The sequence below is a fragment of the Rhipicephalus sanguineus genome, chromosome 4, assembly GCF_013339695.2.
Source record: "Rhipicephalus sanguineus isolate Rsan-2018 chromosome 4, BIME_Rsan_1.4, whole genome shotgun sequence".
Classification (NCBI taxonomy): domain Eukaryota; kingdom Metazoa; phylum Arthropoda; class Arachnida; order Ixodida; family Ixodidae; genus Rhipicephalus; species Rhipicephalus sanguineus.
The window spans coordinates 122,901,254-122,923,802 of NC_051179.1; the positions used below are offsets into that span (position 1 = coordinate 122,901,254).

Consider the following 22,549-nt stretch of genomic DNA (forward strand, 5'->3'; position numbering starts at 1 on the left):
TTTATTCATTTTACATGAAAGAGCTCATGAAATAGAATGCAACCAATGTACATCCTAACGCATGTGATACTCGTGAAAAATGCACAGCTGGGAGGATGCAAATTGTGCAAAGAAAACTGTGCGATGTTGCGCTGTTTTTGTTTCTACTTAACTAGTCGAGCTTAACTAATGTATATCCTAGCTCATGTGATACTAATGCCAAATGCACGGCTGGAAGGAAGCACAGTGCAAAAAGAAAACTGCCATGTTGTATTGTTTTTACTCCTACTTAACTACTCACGCTTAGCCAATGTATTGAAATGAAGTTCAGAGTTCAATGGAAACCTGTCGGGTCAGGAAAGCTCATGGTGGAAAAATCGAGCGTTAACAAATCACTAAAAGCACAAAGAGGTTTCGGTCCTTCCACGGGGACATTAATAACAAATTTGTGAACAAGGTCCACAAAGCGAGACCGAATCGTTGTTGCCTTTGTGTTTTTAACGACTGGTCAGCGCTTGACTGCCACCATAACCAATGTATCATAACGTGCGTAGTACTCATGCCAAATGGACAGCCATAAGCTGTGCGATATTGCATTGTTTTTACTTCCACCTAACTAGTCATGCTTAACCTGTGTCTGTCCTAACATATGTGATACTAGTGACAAATGCACAGCTGGGAGGATGCAAATTGTGCAAAGAAAACTGTGCGATGTTGCGCTGTTTTTGTTTCTATTTAACTAGTCGAGCTTAACCAATGTATATCCTAGCGCATGTGATACTCATGCCATATGCACAGCTGCAAGGAAGCATAGTGCGAAAAGAAAACTGCAATGTTGTATTGTTTTTACTTCTACTTAACTAGTAACGCTTAGCCAATGTATTGAAATGAAGTTCAAAGTTCGATGGAAACCTGTCGGGTCAGGAAAGTTCATGGTGGAAAAATCAAGCGTTATCGAATCACTAAAAACACAAAGAGGTTTCGGTCCTTCTACGGGGACATTAATAACAAATTTGTGAACAAGGAACACAAAGCGAGACCGAATAGTTGTTGTCTTTTTGTTTTTGACTGGTCAGCGCTTGACTCTGCCACTGCAACCAATGTTTCATAACGTGTGTGATACTCATGTCAAATGGACAGCCATAAGCTGTGCAATGTCGCATTGTTTTTACTCCCACCTAACTGGTCATGCTTAACCTGTGTATGTCCTAACGTATGTGATACCCATGAAAGATATTTTTACATTTCGGAATTTCGGCATGTATTCTTCGGATACACCTTTGCACATACCATTGAGTGATCACCCCAGTGTTCATAGAATAAACGTTTTATTATGTTTTGTTAAGGGTCACTGTTGTGAATTTCATTATACTTGCACCCACACAGTGTTAGAGCTGGATACAAAAAACACGTTTCTTAGGAAGCCACGCTAGGTAAAAGTAAAAATGATAAACACTGCACACAAATGCAAAGAACAAGAAAAGCTTAAACCTATATACAAAGAATAGTTAAGTTTAATAGCACTGAGAGCATAATCCAGCATGAAGACTTCGATGTGAATACATTCTAGAGTATATACAAACCACACAGTGAGATTACTGCGACATCAGCCAAGCAAGAACCAAAGATAAAAGTAAAACCCATTGGCAAGACTCAACAGTGCAGTTTAGCAAAAATTTCTGCTTGCTGCTTGTGTTCATGAATGTCACTGAAAATGAAGCCACTTACTTTCCACCACCTTGAATTATTGAACTTTGCAGATTTGCCAAAACACAGCACATATGGAAAATGCCACTCATGGCAGGAATCAAACTGATAGGAACACGGTTTACGAAAATTCCATGTATTTTTATGCGCTGTATAACTCTCTCCACATGGATACGTACTTGTGCAACATTGTACGTTTGTTTCAGTTCCTGAGGTGTGAAAGGCCGACTGCCTGTAGAGAAAGGGGGCATGATCAGTGCAGCACTTTTGCCTACCACACCTGCCAGTATTCCTGGGAAACCTTTGTCAGCAAGAATAACATCATTCTGACAAATTATGTCGAGGAATCCCGACTCCAGCACAATTTGTGTGTCTGAGCAACGTCCACGATAGGATTTAGACTTGAACACAATAAAGCCAGAGGGGGCGATTGCTACCAAAAATTTCAAGGTGAAGCCATTTTTGTACGTGGAGAACAGAACATGTTGTTGTCTGACTTCTAATGGCGTTTATGTGCGCACTTCGGTACAGTCGACGATGACTGTGCACTCTGGATAATTTAATTTAAAGCACTCTGGACGTGTGTCCTTAATAACGTGCATCTGTGGCTTGTAAATCCACTTTCACGTTGCAGTTGCCAGTGTGCCCAAAACAGCATGAAAAATTCGTGACACTGTTGTGTCATGAATGCCAAAAAGTACTGCAATGGCACTGAAGGGCAAACCATGTTTCATCTTGAGTAGAAATATTAAAACTTTGTTGGGAAGGCTTACATCAGTTGTCTTATCCCTCACTTCACGCAGCAGACCTAACAGCATTGCGAAAACATTGTCGCAAACTCCACCAAGGTCCCTCACTGCCCCAGGTGTCAAAGACACTGTGTCGAAGGCCCCCGAAAAACACACTCTAGCACTTGGCCCCACAGCATGGTGTAGCAGAGATGGAAGTCTCTCCGCTGATGTGGTAGAACACGATGTGGCTGCATCTTCGTGCTGGCACTCTTCTTCCACAGTAGGATGCAACAATTCACCTTGCTGATCATCAGTGGACTCAACCTGAAAGTCACAAGTTACAAATGAGGACCAAAAATGAACAAAGCTCTATGAAAAAGTGAACATACCAGCTCCAAGCTAATACTCTCATCTGTCAGGTCAGGGCATAGTTGCAGCTGATGAGAGGCTCCAGTCGAACTAGTGGTGTCCGATGTGGCTGCATCTTCGTGCTGGCACTCTTCTTCCACAGTAGGATGCAACAATTCACCTTGCTGATCATCAGTGGACTCAACCTGAAAGTCACAAGTTACAAATGAGGACCAAAAATGAACAAAGCTCTATGAAAAAGTGAACATACCAGCTCCAAGCTAATACTCTCATCTGTCAGGTCAGGGCATAGTTGCAGCTGATGAGAGGCTCCAGTCGAACTAGTGGTGTCCGATGTGGCTGCATCTTCGTGCTGGCACCCTTCTTCCACAGTAGCATGCAACAATTCACCTTGCTGATCATCAGTGGACTCAACCTGAAAGTCACAAGTTACAAATGAGGACCAAAAACGAACAAAGTTCTATGAAAAAGTGAACATACCAGCTCCAAGCTAATACTCTCATCTGTCAGGTCAGGGCATAGTTGCAGCTGATGAGAGGCTCCAGTCGAACTAGTGGTGTCCGATGTGGCTGCATCTTCGTGCTGGCACCCTTCTTCCACAGTAGCATGCAACAATTCACCTTGCTGATCATCAGTGGACTCAACCTGAAAGTCACAAGTTACAAATGAGGACCAAAAATGAACAAAGCTCTATGAAAAAGTGAACATACCAGCTCCAAGCTAATACTCTCATCTGTCAGGTCAGGGCATAGTTGCAGCTGATGAGAGGCTCCAGTCGAACTAGTGGTGTCCGATGTGGCTGCATCTTCGTGCTGGCACTCTTCTTCCACAGTAGGATGCAACAATTCACCTTGCTGATCATCAGTGGACTCAACCTGAAAGTCACAAGTTACAAATGAGGACCAAAAATGAACAAAGCTCTATGAAAAAGTGAACATACCAGCTCCAAGCTAATACTCTCATCTGTCAGGTCAGGGCATAGTTGCAGCTGATGAGAGGCTCCAGTCGAACTAGTGGTGTCCGATGTGGCTGCATCTTCGTGCTGGCACTCTTCTTCCACAGTAGGATGCAACAATTCACCTTGCTGATCATCAGTGGACTCAACCTGAAAGTCACAAGTTACAAATGAGGACCAAAAATGAACAAAGCTCTATGAAAAAGTGAACATACCAGCTCCAAGCTAATACTCTCATCTGTCAGGTCAGGGCATAGTTGCAGCTGATGAGAGGCTCCAGTCGAAGTAGTGGTGTCCGATGTGGCTGCATCTTCGTGCTGGCACTCTTCTTCCACAGTAGGATGCAACAATTCACCTTGCTGATCATCAGTGGACTCAACCTGAAAGTCACAAGTTACAAATGAGGACCAAAAATGAACAAAGCTCTATGAAAAAGTGAACATACCAGCTCCAAGCTAATACTCTCATCTGTCAGGTCAGGGCATAGTTGCAGCTGATGAGAGGCTCCAGTCGAAGTAGTGGTGTCCGATGTGGCTGCATCTTCGTGCTGGCACTCTTCTTCCACAGTAGGATGCAACAATTCACCTTGCTGATCATCAGTGGACTCAACCTGAAAGTCACAAGTTACAAATGAGGACCAAAAATGAACAAAGCTCTATGAAAAAGTGAACATACCAGCTCCAAGCTAATACTCTCATCTGTCAGGTCAGGGCATAGTTGCAGCTGATAAAAGGCTCCAGTCGAACTAGTGGTGTCCGATGTGGCTGCATCTTCGTGCTGGCACTCTTCTTCCACAGTAGGATGCAAAAATTCACCTTGCTGATCATCAGTGGACTCAACCTGAAAGTCACAAGTTACAAATGAGGACCAAAAATGAACAAAGCTCTATGAAAAAGTGAACATACCAGCTCCAAGCTAATACTCTCATCTGTCAGGTCAGGGCATAGTTGCAGCTGATGAGAGGCTCCAGTCGAAGTAGTGGTGTCCGATGTGGCTGCATCTTCGTGCTGGCACTCTTCTTCCACAGTAGGATGCAACAATTCACCTTGCTGATCATCAGTGGACTCAACCTGAAAGTCACAAGTTACAAATGAGGACCAAAAATGAACAAAGCTCTATGAAAAAGTGAACATACCAGCTCCAAGCTAATACTCTCATCTGTCAGGTCAGGGCATAGTTGCAGCTGATGAGAGGCTCCAGTCGAAGTAGTGGTGTCCTTGACCTGTATATAACGAGATAATGCTGTACTGTAGAATCTCTAGACTACATCAACCATAACTACCAACTTGCCTTTTCTTCTGAGGGCGACTTTGTTTGGTCCCGTGGTCTCTTTTGCCATCTGGTAGGGCAAAACATTGAAATTACACAGCTTTTAACGATATTGCAAGTGCGACTAGAGTGCCGAAACCAATAAACTATGAAATGCATTTTCCTAAAACTAGGGGTGTGCGAATATTCGAAAGTTTCGAATATTCATCGAATATTACATTCGAAATATTCGTATTCGATTCAAAAATCGTGTATTTGAAAAGTTTCGAATATTCGATAACTTCGAATATTCGAAAAATTCGAATATGCGATTCGATTGCATGCATAAGATAACTCGTCTTCCACATTTCTGCTGCGTTTGTATCGCTAAAAACGTTGCCGAGAGGAGCGATAAACATCTTAAGTACACGGAGGCACGATTTCTGCCTGCGACGAGTGCCCTAATACGTATGATTTATTGCTGGTGCATCTCCGACGTGCAGCGCTGTTGGCGATCATGTAACCGTACATTTTCAATATTATGCGGCCGTAACGTGCCGCACTACCACTCGTTCACTATGCGGGACCACTTCTGAAGAAAGACAGTGACCCACGGGACTGGTGGCGGACTGTAGGCACCTTCAGATACCCCATTCTGGCAAAGCTTTGCCCCATGTAACTCCCTATACCAGCCACTTCTGTTCCAAGCGAGCGTGCCTTTTCAGTGGCTGGGGGGGGGGGGGGGGTTGCCTCTGTTACAAGGGAGCGGCTGCTGCCTGATCATGTGGAGCAACTCATATTTCTTCATGATAGCATGTAGTCATTACTTTCATTGTTCCGTGATATTTGCTTGTGTTGTGATGTGCATTGTGCTAGCATGGACATTGTGTTCCGGATATAGCAATGTATGTTGTGTTGCCAGTGAGGCTGTTAATGTTTTTTTTTTCTTCAAATAGCTACATGTTAAATATAATATCGTTACTGTGGAGGCATTTTTCCTTTGATATTCGATATTCGAAGGTGGATATTCGTATTCGATTCGTATTCGAAAAAGTTGATATTCGCACACCCCTATCTAAAACCAAAGCACAGAGAAACGAAAAAGAGGTAAGTGAAAGGGGCACGGGAAGAAGCAGCAGCGGTGTTTTGAGAGCTCGACACGTATACGGTAGGCTGTGTTTAAAGGAAGAATTTCGTCAGTATTCAAGACCTCATATCAGCTGTTCTTTAGATATAAAACTGGAAAATGCATTCGGTAATTTATTTACGACATCATTATCTGTCATACAGTACACACATTCCTCGTGAGGGACTCTATATTTTTGCTGACTTGAATTCGAATGACGCGTTCTCCGAAGACATTGTACACAAACGTTTCTAGCGCAACAGCTTTCCAGCTTTCGAATTCAATGCGTACCTAGGGACTTATTCAGGCAGCGATTGTGTTAGCGGCCAGAGCGACGCCCCGCTTTTGATAGGGCGATACCAGAGGGCTGTCAAGGGTGCATGATGACTGTATAAAATCGGCTGTTTGTCGACACCCGTTAACCGAATAAATGAACGCGCCCAGAGCTAATTTCCATCTGGCTCACGAGCGTCGGAGAGGACTCCGCGCACGCCGTGCGGCACGATATCTCTATGTAATACCACTACAATTGAGCGCAAACCTCAACGACAATACGAAAGTTAAAGAAAAACCCACCGCTGAAAACGCTCTGTCGGGGCCGAAGGGTCGCAAGGAACCGTGCGGCGGTATGCTGACGGAAAAATAGTCGGCACGTATGCAGGGTGGTGCATGATATTGCTCCTTGCATTCCCTGAGAAGTGCCGGCTGCAAATTCTGGTGTTTGAATTTGGTTGCCAAGATTCTCCGTCAGGCCTGTAGAATGAATAAAGCGCGAATGTTGAAGCCTCACCTTCCCTTTTCTTTGCCAAAGCTTAGAGTAAACAGCGCACTTACCCAGCGCGCCGAACAGCCTGTATCCAACGCTGCCGCCGCTCTTTTTCGTCCGGTCGTGAAGGGAATGTATAAAAGGACACGATGCTGTCAAAGCCTTCTTGGTTATGACATTTATAAACGCAGCAATATCGCCGGCCTCGAAGCTTCTTTTTCTTCCTTTTATCATCGCCCACTACAGCGCGGTTCACGTTAGCAGCCATTTGTGCTTGTTTGTATGCCCGACTGTTTCCGGCCGTGCCCGACAGGGCGGCGCACCCTGTCCGCGGAAACTCCAGCCACGGCCGGTCTGGAGGCGCGCGCTCGCAAGGAGCGAGCGCGCGCCTCTAGACCGGCCGTGCTCCAGCGCAGGTTCCCCATAGCAACACACGTACGCCTGGCGACCTCTAGATAAGAAACCGCTAAACCGATAACGTTCGGAATACTGTACTCGCTGAATTTTCGTGAATCGGTATTTCTGCAGCCCGGCTTCCTTCGTGAACACGCAGTGCCTACTTTTATTCCTGCTATCGGTGAGCATATCGCCAAGTTATGCATCGCTCTACGATTCGAATTCCTGTATACATTCACGTAACAGTAATTTATCGGAGCATAAGGCAAAACATAGTGCACGTAGTGTCCCGTCACTTTTTGTACATACTACCACAGTTGGTGCTAATTGTGTGCAGTGTAATAAAATTGCGTTATTGAGACCATTGAATAAAACTGAAATATCATAATTTTGGCGTGACTAGGCGTCATTTCTTCTTGATAGAACTGAAGTACACAAGCAATGTGCACTTTAAGAACCTGCGTATGTGCGAAGCAAATAAGCAACGCTGCAAATATGAGGAGTACGCTGCTGGTTGCTTTAATCCGACTGCAAAAGATGCCACGAACGCCGAATAAAATTTCCAAGGATAAGTTTCCTAGTAAAACCAAGGCGAATTAAACGGCGGTACACTTAAACACCACTGTCTAGTTATGAGTCGATATTAGTTTAGCTGGCGTTGACTTGCAGCGCATTAGTCCTGGACTCGTCAGCTTGCCTTAACGCGACTCCTTAGCGATCAGGGGCCTACGAAAACAATTTTTAGATCAAATTTCGCGCTAGGGCCAACAAAATGACGTCACTGAAATGCCGAATGTTGCGTCACATCCGCTTTATTTTTCGTTCCGCCGGAAGTGTTCCCTCTTCACACAGATGGCGCTAAGCCCCATGAGCAGCTGATGAGCCGCCATCTTCTGAACGTATGGGCTTCTATGAAAGCTTCGCTACCAGTTATATTTACCTTGCTGCCTATTCGAAAATAAAGTGGTTTGGTTCGGCGAACATATCATCGGCGTCACCTCCCTGTGGGCATTGCAAGCCTTAGAGGTACTACATAAGTAAATAAAGGGCCAGTTTAAATTGAAGATTCCTGTGACATAGAAGAGGATGGCATAGGTGTATTTTGCAGATTAGTAGAATGGAACAAGAACATTCTTATCTACTGCTCACAAGCGACTTAGCCTGGAGATCATGTAGGTGGAGCACTACTTGGCCCACTGCTGAAACATATACGGAATATGACGGCGAAGGCTGAAATCCGCCGAGAGTGTCGAGATAATTGCTATCGCAATAATATGGACAGGTCACGAAAGGATCCGGCAAACAGTCACTGTGTGCAAAATACAACTGTGCACCTACACACTGCAAAATAATAAGCTTGCTTGCTTGAAGGGACCGACAGCTGATCACAACGTGTGATTAGATCCTGGTAAAAATTAAAAGAGTTATATATAGTGACAGATTCTGGCATCCTTTTCGCGTTGTGAGTAGGGTTTATATTTTTAATTCGTGTTTAAAACTAACAAAAACCGGTATTTCGCGCAGCCTAGCTGAAGTGCCTTGAAGCTGGATTATGGAGTCGATCACTTTTTGCTCACGTAGTCTGATGCTGTCATGCACGCCATAATTTGTCCTGAAAATGAGAGAATGTCTATTATTATCTATCCCCGCTATTGGCCGCGAGATCGAGCGGAGTCGCCGCCTAGCAGTTTCTGGCTGAAACGCGCCTAGTGTGGATTGCTCCGTGCGTCGTCTGCTAGCCCCGTTGTGTTTGCATGTGCGCGTACGTCATGCAGGTCCTCAAAAGGCGGTTTGTTCCGTTGCGTTAGTGAAACTTTAACCGCTCGCACGTATGCCTAACACGATGTAAAGAAGCATTTGGCCTTGATCGGCTGTATATGTACTGTAATAAGATCAAAGAGTACACTTGTCGAGAGTGCTGTGTGTGGTCGTCGTACCCTCCGTTCACGAGAGTCATATCAGTGTAGGTGCCGCTCAGTGGTTCAAGCGCACTGCAAAGTGCACTTGGCGTTGCCCTAAAGATGAGAAGTATTAAATCTCACGTGAATATAGCCTTTTAGCGGCGCGGCGGTAAAAAAGGGCTCGCATGTACTTGAGCGTTGTGGTTAGGTGTTGTTTATACGTTACGCGACGAGCTTTAGTTGTGTACGGTCCTGGTCTCGCTAGAGAGAAATATTTCTGTTAAGTCACGTCTAACACTTCGGTACTTAAATTGTCCCCTAAAAACAACAGAAAATGAAATGACACGGAAATCGCAAAACTGAGTTGCCTTGAGCAATTTTAACTTGTGGCGAAATTTATACAAAAACACCCGTGTACTTAGATTAAGGTGCGCGTTAAAGAACGCTGATGGTCAAAATTAATCCAAACGGCGTAGTTTACGTTCATGTCGTAGTAATTTCACGCGAAGCCACATCATTTTCCTTTACATTATCTTGAGCGTTTGTATTGCGTTGTTTAGGTTGAAGGAAGGCAGCGGACATTATTCGTATGAAAAAACGTACTTTGGTCCCGTGAAATAACCGGACCTTTGTTCCATTACTGTCGTGCAAGTAATCAATCGAAGAAATCTCCGTGCTGTATAGTTACCTTTGTGTACTGTTACTGGAATAAAAACAAGCGTGTGCGTGTTAAACGTCTCCGTAGCGCTAAAGCGCTGTCAGCCAAGTAGCTTTCCCCAGTAAACCTATAAACTGTCCTACATATCATTGAGAGCTGAATAAGAAATGCGAATGAATATGTGAGCACACAGTGCACAAAGTGCTATTTCAACTCATCACGCAGGAATACGGCCTTTCTTTTTGTTGAGGGGCATCCAAATGAACAAGAAGTAAATAGTTAATTCAGTCCCGCTGTACAGCAGTGCGTAGTAGGTGGAACACAAGCTAAACATTGTGGGAACCACGCCCACCAGCTTGGCGAGAGAACGCCACGTGCTGCGCAGAGGCGGTGCGCGTGGCCCCCGCCGCGCGGCTTAAAAAGGGACAGCCTGCGCACTGCCGAGGGGAGTGAGGCCGGAACCGCCGAAGACAGCAGTCGATGCGTGAGCCCCGAAAATAAATGTTTTTTTCTGTTGTTCCTTGAGACCTCTGTCATCCTTGCCATAACTCCGGACGGGTTGCAGCAAGCCAAGAAACCCACAGATGGCGCCCAACGTGGTTTTTGCTCCCGCCCGTAGGAATGGCACGGTGGACGTAGGTCCGGTCCCTTGTCTTGTTCGTCGATTCTCCGTGTAGCGCATTCTCGTGTGTGTGGTCTTTTGTGGCGCGGTTTTTTTTCCCCATGGCAGAGGCGGACGGAAAGTAGCTCCGGTCTGGGACGGTTCAGGATTCTTCGCAGGCTGACCAGCTGCTCGCACAGCAGCTGAACACATTTCAGCGTGTCGCTGAGTTGTGCAACACGGTCATGGACCGCATGGGCACACGGGCCGGCGAACCACAGCTCCTACCTCCGGTCACGCTACCCACATACACGGGTTACGACGACCCGAAATCTATGGCGGACTTCCTAGAGGAAATAGACGGGTATGTCAGAGCGACCGGTGCCTCGGAAGCGCACGTGATGGCTCGAATCCTGCCGTTGGCTTTACGGGATGCCGCAGGACGGTTGTGGAGGCTACAAACGCCTTTCACCACATGGGCAGAATTTGAAAAGCGCTGCCGAGAGGAATTTCTGCCCCCTGGGTACGAGCTGCGAGTCCAGCGTGAGCTCGAACTAAGAACCTAGCATCCGGACGAAAGTTTGCTCGAGTACGTCCGGACGATGCAGGAACTGCATCGCCGAGCAGCACCGACTGCCTCGGAAAGGGACCAAGTAGCTCGGGTCATTCGACAGAGTCATCCCAGATTCAGGCCATTTCTTTATGGGCGCACATTCGAAACCCTTGAGCACCTCGCACGGGAGGCCCGCGGTGTACAAGATGCCCTGTTAGCTGAGAGCACTTACGTGCCACCGCCAGCGCCGCAATCTGCTCTTGAGCCGTCACTGGCTTGGCGCGCCCCCGTAGCCAGTCCCTCAGGCGACCTGACGAGCCCAGGCGCATTCACGGCTATCCTCCCGCGCCCTGGACCCCTTCGCACATGAGCAAGGGCGGCGTGGGGCCCCTTTGAATACCGTATCAGGGGTAAGCTGTCCCTGGGAGCAAGTGTCCGCGGAGCAGCGTCATAGTGCAGAGCGCTCGCTCCTTACTCGAGCCATACAAGAGCATAGTCGGTCGGACCCCCAGTCCCGATACGCCGGGTTCACAAGTCCTGCGCGAGCCGACTGCGACAGGCGCTCCTGTTATGGGTACTCCGGGAGCCACTCCGCCGAAAGGCGTGATTTCAGTGATAGGTTAAATGGCCAACGCAGACATACGCATGTCGTATGCTACCAGTGAGGTCAAACTGATCATGTGAGGCGGCAATGCTTTGCGCGGCGTAGCGCGAATGCAGAGAGTTCGGGAAACTGCTTCGGCCGGCGACAATAACCACTGGCGGTGTGTCGCAGCCCACGGCCGTCAATGCCAGGAACGTGGAACGCAGTCCGGAGCGTGTAATGGACGAACATCAAGCTCGTGAGTCAGTCATCGTTCCCTCTGTTAAAGTTAAAGCGCTGGGCATTACCGTACCTGCTCTTCTTGATACCGGTTCAGGAATCTCGTTAATCGGTGACGTGTTGCTTGAGAAGTGTAAAGATAAAAAGATTAAGTTTCGTAACTCAAATGTTCAGTTGCGGATGGCATCAAGCCACGTATCAAACGCTGAAGGTTGCGTTTGTTTACGGATAAGCTTTAATGGCAAAACGAAGCGCCAGCGATTTGTTTGTTTGCCTGGCTTATCAGTGCCAATGCTTCTCGGCCGAGATTTCCTTACAGACGAGGGGTTCACACTCGACTTTCCTACAAGAGGCTATCGCCTTCACGGACAGTCCGAGACAACACCCTTTGCGGAGAAGATTGACTTCGTCCCTGTACCAAGACACGCGGAAGGCGTGGCAGCCATGCACACCACTCTGCCGTCAGCAGTCATGCAGTCCCTCAGCGACTTCACGGGAACGAACCACCAACGGAAGCAGCTAGAGGCCGTGCTGACACCGTTCTCGGGAATGTTTACGGAACGTCCTGGGAAGACCGACGTTCTAGAGCATCGCATCAACACCGGTGACGCCCGGCCATGGCGTTGCAACCCGAGACCGCTGAGCCAGCACAAGCGAGCCGTTCTCGATAAAGCCCTGCACGAAATGATCGACACAGGAGCCGTACGACCCTCGGACAGTCCGTGGGCCTTCCCTGTGGTATTGGCCCCAAAGATAGATGGTACGGCACGTCTTTGTGTGGACTACCGCAGGCTGAACGCAGTCACGGTGAGAGATTCCTACCCTTTGCCAGCAATATCGAGCATAACGTATGCGCTGGGAAACGCAAAGTTCTTCACCACTATCGACTGTTCTCGTGGGTATCTGCAAATCGAGGTTCACCCTCATGATATCCCGAAAACGGCATTCACATGCCATAGAGGCTTGTTTGAGTTTGTGCGCATGCCCTTTGGTCTTTCCAATAGTCCGAGTTCCTATCAGCGCATGATGGATATGGTCTTGGGTGATGCAAAGTTCAATTATGCACTTTGGTATCTTGATGATGTGACTGTGTTTTCGCGCACGTTTGAAGAGCATCTTGAGTACGCCGTTGTCGACAACGGCGTACTAAAACCAAACCCAGATAAACTGAAGGTAATTGCAGATTACCCCCCTCCCCGGAATACTAAGAGCTTGCAAAGGTTTCTCGGAATGATTGCTTTTTATCGTGACTTCATTTCCCAGTGCGCAGACATCTCCCGACCACTAACTCACTTGCTGAAGGAAGGCGCGAAATGGCTCTGGAGCGGTGAGCAACAAGCAGCTTTCGACACGCTTCTGAAAGCGATCACCAGTAACGCCTCCCTTCAGTTGCCAGATCTTAACAAACCTTTTGTGTTACAGACAGACGCCAGCGATTACGGACTTGGCGCAGTACTTTTACAGGAATGCGCAGGCGCTCTGAGGCCCGTTGCCTTCGCAAGCCACACTCTGACCGGGGCGGAACGCAACTACTCGGTAATAGAAAAAGAGTGCCTGGCTATCATTTTCGCATTAAAGAAGTTCGACATGTTTTTGGACGGGGCTCAGTTTGTCATTCAGACTGATCACCAAGCGCTCTCTTGGCTGAAACGATTGCATAACCCCTCGGGACGATTGGCCCGATGGACGCTTACCTTGCAGCGCTACGACTATGTCATTGAGTACAAGAAGGGTAGCACTAACGCATGGTGAATTCCATTGGCGGATTCGGAGTGGCCGGAGTGGAGTGCGCCGGAGCACGCCACTCCGGCGGAGTAGCGCAATCCACTCCGGCGGGAATCTACCAATGGAACACAGGCGCTCTCGCTGGAGCAAATGGCAGGGGGCGCTAGCGCACATCCGCTTCCGGAAGCACCCAGCATTCCTCGCGTAAGCGCCGTTTTCGATTCTCAACCTGTTCGGTTTGAACTCGCGCGTCAGCTGTACTTGGAAGTTTGGTTCTAAATATTTGCCTCCTGTGCTCAGATGGAAGCGACAGCGGGTGTAAGCGTCCTCCTCTCATCGGTCACGAACCCGGCATGTGCCAACACGGCAGGTGAGTGGATTTGGTCATTGTAAAAAAAAATAAAAAAATAACTTTCTCGCATGTGTCCTGCTCTGTGCGTGCTCACGCAGTATTTCGCATTGCATGGTGCCGCCGTGTGTGAAGTTCATGGAACAGTAGCATGGATGCATTGTCCTAATTTGAAGCCTATTTTACGTCGTTTGTTGATTAACCGCTAGCAACATAACTGAACCCCATAATCTAAGCTTGATTTTCCTTCCTGACATGTTTACTCCATAATTCAATGGTAACATTATTCTTACCGAAGCTGATTTGTTCTTTTGCGGTTTCCAAGTGCCTGCAAAAAAAAAAACCGAGCCATTAATGATTATTCATGAGTCAGTTACTTTGTTTGATATCCCAGTGAAAAATGCACATAGTTCGTCAGAAAAGATGCTGCATTATTTGTCTTTCACGTTCGTTGAAATAAACACAGGTGCGGTTTTTCGGGTTACTAATGAACTGTTTAATTATTAGCAGTAAAAATAAGATGGGTCTAACCGCACGTGCTGCGTAGTCTCCTTATATCCGCTTTTTTCTCTTTATACCTGCTTTATAATCCTTTCGTAGTGACGTTATAATTTTTCGTGGTGATGTTCTGTAACTCACATTGTTCTCGCTTTATGCGACCTTGTGTACTAGGGAATCTGTTCTTACAGCTTTTACCTGTCCTTGTCGTAATCTTTCCTTGTTGAGGAATAAAATTTGGATCTCTGTTTTGAGTCTCAGATTCTGGAAGCAGTGTGAATGTTCCACAGCAGCATGAAGCCAGTGGAGCAAGCCAGAGGACCAGCCGCTGCAGTAAGCCCATTTGCCGCTATTTTTGATATGACATACCTAATTGTCGTTTCAAAATTTTCAGGTGCAGCCTGCGAATGGAGGGCGGGCGAAACGAAGTTGATGCTCGACTATTACGAGCAATATTTCGCACAGGTGGGACCCATGAAAAAAACGATGGGGATAACGAGGACCGGTGAGCAATGCTGCAGCCGATTTAAGACTGTAATTAGGCGCAAGACATCGGCAACTACTCATAACAAGAAGTCTGGCAATTCACCCAGCGACGTGCCATACGACGAGGAGCTGGCCAAGATAGCCGCTCAGGACGACAGCCTCGAACCAGAGGAGTTGCGAGATGGCCACGGCGTCGTTTCGAGAAAAGATACCGGGAGCATGTCCAGCAGAAAAGGACGTTCGTCAGGAGAGGTGGAGGAGACGCCTGATGAAGAAACGCAAAGCTCGCAGAGCAGTCAGAGTACATCGAGTGGGCAATCAAACACTGCTGAAAAACAAAAAACAAGGCCACCGCGTCCTTCCACATCTAGACTGCAAGACATGAAATTTTTCCTTGACGAAATGAAGCAGCTGCAAGCGCAGAAGGAAGCGCAGAGAGTAGCACGACACGAAGAAAGAAAAAAACAGAAAGAAGCAAGCCGGCAAGAGAGGGCGAGGCAGCACAATGAGAAAATGGCATTACTGACCCGTGCCCTTGGCATAAGTGCGGATTACAATGATGAGTGAAAGTAAATAAACTGATTTTATGCATAAGAGAAGAACTCATTTTATTAAACAATTGTTTGTTTCAGAGCCTGGGGTGGTGATCCGCAACAAAAAAGTTTGCTACGGACAGGTAACAGTCTCTTTACGAGCTTGGTTTAGTGGTGGTAGATATTCGAAAAATACGTATGTTCCATTTATTTATTCATTTACACATATAGCGATCCGCTGAACGATTAAACGGGAAGCGCCAGAGACAACGATAGGAGTTGTAAGAAAATATATATGTGAAGGGTGTGCAATTTCTGAGTACACATGGCCTGCGGGCCTCACGTGTGCGTAGAAATAGGTGTGCAAGTTCTAAGTACACATGGCCTGCGGGTCGCACGTGCAGTTCGCACGTGTACGTAGAAATAGGTGTGCAAGTTCTAAGAACATGGCCTGTGGGTCTCACGTGCAGTTCGCACGTGTACGTAGAAACAGGTGTGTAATTTCTACGCACACGTGCGAGTGACAGGGCACCTGCACACAAGCCGTAAGCGAGGCGCTTTTAGACGACCATTTACAGCCTTAAAGGCCCGAACACACGTACGCGTTGCAGCGCGTCAACGCGTGACTTATTGACGCAGCGTCGCGCCCTTTCCCTATGGGGAGAAAGGGCGCGCGGCTACGCGAAGCTGCGCGCCCTCCCTCTCCATAGGGAGAGGGCGCGACGCCGCGTCAAAAAGTCACGCGTTGACGCGCTGCAACGCGTACGTGTGTTCGGGCCTTAAGGCCGAACCATATACAGCGTTTTTGCCAGCGTTTTCTGACGTTGCGTCCCTCGGCGTCGTCGCATCAACGCCGTCAGAGAGGGCGGCAAACCAGAGCGTTAACTCAGCGTCGCACAGTGTGACCAGAGGGAATGAACCTGACACCTCGTAAAGCAGTGTAGTTTCTGTCAATGGACCAACAAGATATACTCCTGATTATAGCTTTTATGTCTCATTTGCAGTTCTGTGGTGCAAAAAAAAAAAAAAAAAAACGAGCCACAGTGCCACCGAAAAGTCTTTTTTTCTTTAATTTGACTTGTAGCGCCAGCTATTGGCATTAAGAAGAACCACGAACTTGTAATACATGGCCTCTGAGCTTGAAGCTGCCGTACATCTTTGAGGCCACGTATTCGGCCAATACACTCATTTCTGCTAAGCCTACCGATGAACTTGAGTACGGCTCTCGGAAACAGTTCAAAGATATCACGAGCACTTTGCTGTCGAAGCTTCTAGGGAACAAGCTAAGTCAAATACAAGCATCAGTTGAGAACTTAAGGGCCACACAGCGCACGGCGACGACTTATTAGATTCGAGGCGGGCGGCAGCCATTTTGGCAGCAGCAACGACGCCGTTACGTAGCGGAAGTCGCTGCCAGCCGCACGCTGATTGGTTCTGCGTCCATCGAACTGCTTCCGGCGTCGACGCTGCCGCCCGTGATGTCTGGACCGTCCAGAAGTGGACGTTTCGGCCACCGTCACCGGTAGCGTCGACGTCGAAGGACGCCGGCGTACGAAACGCCGGGAAAACGCCGGCAAAAACGCTCTATATGGTTCGGCCTTTAAGCTTTTGGGGCACTTTTAACGACCTGCTGAAACGTCGAAAATAAAAGCTTATCTTCTTGCTGTTTTTTTTAGGGGGGGGGGGGTTATTGTCCCGAAACCACGATTTTGTAATGAGACGCCGTATGGAGGTGGGCTCCGGAAATTTTGACCACCTGGTGGTCTTTAACGCGCACCTTGTTGCTGCTTTCCAAGAGGATCTTTTTCATTTACATCATCATCATCATCAGCCTGTCTACGCCCACTGCAGGGCAAAGGCCTCTCCCATGTTCCGCCAATCAACCCGGTCCTGTGCTTTCTGCTGCCACGTAATACCTGCAAACTTCTTAATCTCATCTACCCACCTAATTTTCTGTCTCCCCCTCACGCGTTTGCCATCTCTTGGAATCCAGTCAGTTACCCTTAATGACCACCGGTTATCCTGCCGACGTGCTACGTGCCCGGCCCATATCCATTTCTTCTTCTTGATTTCAACTATGATGTCCTTAACCCCCGTTTGTTCCCTGACCCACTCTGCTCTCTTCCTGTCTCTTAAGGTTACACCTATCATTTTCCTTTCCATCGCTCGCTGCGTCGTCCTCAATTTAAGTTGAACCCTCTTTGTAAGTCTCCAGGTTTCTGCTCCGTAGGTAAGTACCGGTAAGATGCAGCTGTTATATACCTTCCTCTTGAGGGATAGTGGTAGATTACCAGTCATGATTTGATAATGCTTCCCGAATGAGCCCCAACCCATCCTTATTCTTCTAGTTATTATATATATTAATATATAATATATATATATTAATATATATATATAATATATATATATATATATTAATGTTAATATATATATATTAACATCACGCTGTGTACATTCACACACAGTATTTGCACAGGCATATTATTATGCAAAAAAAATGAATATAATGATGGTGGAATGAAAAACAAGAACAAAAGAAGCGACCAGAATGTACAAGCGAATTATATCTGTAAAACTTTTGTTTATTTTCTCCCATAGAACAAGTACCTATATCAACGGAGCAGCTACTAATGGTGGTCTTTCACGATATCGAAGCAGGAAGTCATTTGCGGATTTTTCATTTTCCCCCAAACATTTTTTGGAACACTTTCTCTCGCTTCAACTCGCCGAGCTTACGTAGTGCTGCGTCTTCTTCAGTATCCTCTTCTTCACATTCATCGCTGTCTGTCCACTTGGACCATGGTACATCATCGTTAGCCTCCTCTTCATCACTGTCATCGAGCAGTTGGTCGCCTGTGTCGATGCACAGATTATGCAAGATGCAACAAGCAAGCATAAACACATTTAGCCACTTGACAGTCCGCAGCTCCAGATACATAAGCTGGCGGAAGCGTTTCTTCAGGATCCCAAACGAGTTTTCAATCAGCACGCGGGTTGCCGAAAATTTTTCATTGAATTTTTTCTTCTGTTTTGTTAGTGCTCCATTACAGGGTATGCTGCGTCACCTAGGATGTGATACCTGCCACCTTGGCATATCCCTGGGATTTTTTTGGCAAGCGAGGACAGGCGAAAGACACGGGAATCGTGTATCTTGCTCGAGCTTCCAACGAGCACGTCACTGAATCGCCTCTTGTTGTCGCACACAGCCTGCAATGTCATTGAGAGGAAGTGGTGTCTGTTGACGTATGTCGAAGCTTCTTGTTTTCGGGGCACTGGATGCGAATGTAGCAACCGTCTATGCACCCAACAACACCAGGCACACCCGACACCTGCAGAAAAAGGACCAACAGTTCGTCAGTCTATTTTCAAGCGTTAAGAGTTAGGTGAACATACTTTCTCGAAATCTCTGGACAGCTTCTCCAGGTCACGGGGAAATGTGAGGACAGTTGGACCTAGCGTACACAGGTAGTCTGCCACTCTTTGCAGTACCCTGTGTACAGTACTTTCAGCCAGGTTGAATCTGTCGGCCACATCCCGCATGCATGTTTTGTTGGCTGCATACCTGCGCAGTAAGGAGATCAGGCGGCACACTTTAGTGCCCAATTTCGCGGGACGAATTTAAGAAGAGACAGCAATAACAATTACTCACCAAATTACTTACCAAATGAAGGACAAAATGTGCGTCTCCGCAGACTTCGCAGCCTTGCCATCGTGATTGTCTGTCGGGCACATCGGAGAAGACGCGAAGCCTGCTATCAGTTCGGTGGCGACACGCCGAGACAACCTGAAGTGCCTTCGGAACTGCATTTCGCCAGCAAAAGTAAAGAGTGTTAAAATGCGAACTTCCGAAAGGGATGCGTTAATTGTTACCTCTTCATCCGAGTACTGGCGGACGACGTCGTCGACGAAATGCTCAACTTTCGGTTTCTTGTCCGGCGGCCGAAACATGACGTCAAAAACGTGTTCGTATACGCCAGCTTCCAAAGCTTCTTCATCGCTTGAGTCCTCACAGGTAGATCCGGAACTAGAGCTCGAATCATCGCTCTCGGCGAGCTGCAAAAGCGCAAGTTGACGCTGCGACGCACCACTCATTTTTCTCCCGAGACGCGACTTGCCTTCTTGGCGCGCGGAGTGAACGGGCGCGCTTGGACTGGCTTGGACAGCGCGTTGGTCGATCACGTGGTACGCCACGCACTGCGCACGCGCGGGGCGCTTGCGACTTCCGGTTGAATCCGCCGCTTTTCGCGGAGTAGAGAGAGTTGCTCCGTGGAGTGGATTTCGCGACGGGGCCGCTCCGGATCTGCCAATGAAACATACAGGGAGCACTCTCAATCTGCCAATGGAACAGGCTTGCTCCGAATGGAGCAGAAAAACTGCTACCGGAAGTGCTCCGAATCTGCCAATGGAATTCACCAACAGTTGCTGACGCACTATCACGTGCACCTTTGTGTATTGAACCCCAGGTCGAGCCGGAAACAGTGTGTGCGGTTACGACACCAGCTGTGACAATGCAGTCACGTTGGGGTACTTTGGTGAGTAAACCGGAGCTCCTTGCAGCAGAGCAAGGCGATGGCCTTTGTCGTAAGGTGTCAGAAAAGCTAGCGGCTCGTGATCCAACTGACACCAGAAGCGACGAGGAGACTGAATGCTACATGCTCGGAGAAGGAGGCCTCTTGTTCCGGTACTTTCCTCAGGTTGACAATGGCAGTATGGAGTCACCGTTTCGAGTTGTTATTCCTCGCAAACTTCGCAAATCCTTCATAAAGTACTACCATGACAGTGCTTTAGCTGGTCACTCTTCAGGGCAGAAGACTTACGAGAAGCTGTGTCGTACGGTAACCTGGCCAGGGTTGAAACAGGATGTATTACGCTACGCGCGTTCCTGTTCAGTTTGTCAAAAGGCGAAACCACGTGGGGGTTTACCGTTAGGAACAATGCAGTCAGTTGAGAGTACATCGCCATGGCAGATTGTTGCATGTGACGTAATGGGCCCGTTTCCCATGAGTCCGCGGCGAAACCAGTATCTGCTTGTTGTGACTGACCATTTCACGAAATGGGTTGAATTGTTCCCTTTGCGCAAGCTCACTTCGCAGAAAGTATGGGACTGCCTTCTCGAAACCTTCACGAGGTTCGGATTCCCTGCCCAGCTGATCACGGACAACGCGACGTACTTCACCAGCAAGGTGTTCACGGATTCCTGTGACGCCTTGGGAATTCGTCACAAGCGCACGTCTGTGTATCACCCGCAAGCCAACATCACGGAACGGGTAAACCGAAATCTGAAATCTATGCTTGTCGCGCATACTGAGCGTCATAAAGACTGGGATGTGAAATTGGCAGAAATAGCGTTCGCAACTAGGACGACAGTTAATCGCTCAACAGGTTTCACTCCTGCTCAACTTAACCTGGGAAAATAATTGAGCTTTCCGCAGGACAGTGCTTTGACATGTGCAACCGCTTCTTCAAGGCCTTATTCAAAGTTTGCAGGGGACCTGAGACAGAGGCTGACCGACGCGGTACAATAAGCCAGACAGCACCTCGATGTGTCCCGAATGGAACAGGCAGGACAGTATGACAAGCGTCGACAAAACGTTAGCTTTGAGGTTGGGGACTTGGTGTTGAAGCGGACACACCCGCTCAGCGACGCCTCGAAAGGTTTTGCCGCTTCCTTAGCTAACAGGTGGGACGGACCGTATAGAATGACCCAGAAATCCAGCCTCTCGTACATGCTGAAAGATTGTCTAACTAATCAAGCGTGTGGACCTATTCATGTCTCAGACCTGAAACCATTTTTTGCACGACAACACGCAGCAGCTGCGGACCCGGACATCCCCCACCAGAGCTCAGCCAAACAGTCACAGACACCGCCAAGCAAGTGGTACAACCTGCGTCCCCGGTGACGATGCAGAAAGGGGTCGGGGAGCTAACGCATATTCCTCCGCCTGTGCTGTTTTCCCCCCCCCCCCCCCAATTCTAGCTTACCCCAGTTTTCCTGAGGAGGAAGAATTTTGTAAGCGCTCGCAAAAGGCCTGTTATTGTGGGACTTTATTGTCGTCTAATAAACCGTGCTGTATGGTTCAGTCTGGCGGTTACACAAACGCTAACCTCGTTTTTTTCCCGGGTGGGGATTTGCCTGCTTCGCCTGCAGTATGGATCGCCGCCAACGAGCCCAGGGCCGACGACGCCACCCGTATGCCAGGCCTGCGCCCTCAGCTCCTCATCGGGCAGGGCCGCAGTATACCCGCCCCTACCCACGAGCCTGCCGGACCTGTGGAATCGTGCGGCCACTCGACAACGTCGCCACGTGGACCGTACTATCGGGGCAAACCTCCGTGGGTTGGGTATCCCGGCTGCCCACGGAGGACCAGCCTGAGGTCCCCCGATCTCTTCACGGCAGAGACGTCCCAGAACCCTTCCGTGGACTGACCCTGGAGGACCGCCACCCGAACGAACCCGGCGCGTCATACACGGAGGAGGAGCGGCGCCTTCTTTGCGCCCTGTGCGGGGTACCGGAAATACACCGCAGCACTCATCGCGCCAGTCCGCTACATGCGGAACGCGCGGCAGCCGAACGGGCACGGCAGCACGTCCCAAATGACGAGGAGGCAGTAACACAGGCACTCCTCATACTACGCAGCCTTCGGCCCGACCTCCTGCCTGGCGCGCCCGCAAGCCATAAGGGAGGACGTCATATTAGACATAGACATCAACGACGTGTGACGTCTCCTCCGTTTTTTTTTTTTTTTGAGGGGGGGGGGGACGTGTGGGAACCACGCCCACCAGCTTGGCGAGAGAACGCCACGAGCTGCGCAGAGGCGGTGCGCGTGGCCCCCGCCGCGCGGCTTAAAAAGGGACAGCCTGCGCACTGCCGAGGGGAGTGAGGCCGGAACCGCCGAAGACAGCAGTCGATGCGTGAGCCCCGAAAACAAATGTTTTTTTCTGTTGTTCCTTGAGACCTCTGTCATCCTTACCATAACTCCGGACGGGTTGCAGTAAGCCAAGAAACCCACAACATGTACAAATAAAACAACAAGAAAACGTCACCCATTGCGAAAAAGCCGACTGTCGCCGAAGGCGAGCAACCCGTTCGTTGGCTGAATGCGCTTCTCTCACAACTAATTGTAACGTTCGGCGCTCTTCGTGCA

The 22,549-nt window shown here is 48.4% G+C and overlaps 1 protein-coding gene and 2 pseudogenes across 18 annotated transcripts; 1 reads left to right on the plus strand and 2 right to left on the minus strand.

Annotated features, from left to right (window-relative positions):
- Positions 1-1,290: 1,290 nt before the first annotated feature.
- On the minus strand, positions 1,291-7,181 carry LOC119390631 (uncharacterized). Of its 18 annotated transcripts, XM_037658240.2 has the most exons (14): positions 6,950-7,181; positions 6,692-6,868; positions 5,032-5,080; positions 4,877-4,963; positions 4,647-4,811; positions 4,417-4,581; positions 4,187-4,351; positions 3,957-4,121; positions 3,727-3,891; positions 3,497-3,661; positions 3,267-3,431; positions 3,037-3,201; positions 2,807-2,971; positions 1,291-2,741 (listed from the first exon to the last, which is right to left on the minus strand). In XM_037658240.2, the coding sequence occupies exons 1-14, from the start codon at positions 7,147-7,149 to the stop codon at positions 2,310-2,312; spliced, it is 2,430 nt and encodes an 809-aa protein (XP_037514168.2). In that variant the 5' UTR covers positions 7,150-7,181; the 3' UTR covers positions 1,291-2,309. The 18 variants fall into 18 exon arrangements, with proteins under 18 accessions (XP_037514168.2, XP_049270850.1, XP_049270847.1 ...); XM_049414893.1 differs by lacking the exon at positions 4,647-4,811 and having other exon boundaries at positions 6,950-7,158; XM_049414890.1 differs by lacking the exon at positions 4,417-4,581 and having other exon boundaries at positions 6,950-7,158.
- A 10,900-nt stretch (positions 7,182-18,081) lies between these two features.
- On the minus strand, positions 18,082-19,385 carry LOC119391574 (putative nuclease HARBI1; annotated as a pseudogene).
- A 2,124-nt stretch (positions 19,386-21,509) lies between these two features.
- Positions 21,510-22,124, plus strand: LOC119390633 (uncharacterized; annotated as a pseudogene).
- The last annotated feature ends 425 nt before the right edge of the window (positions 22,125-22,549 follow it).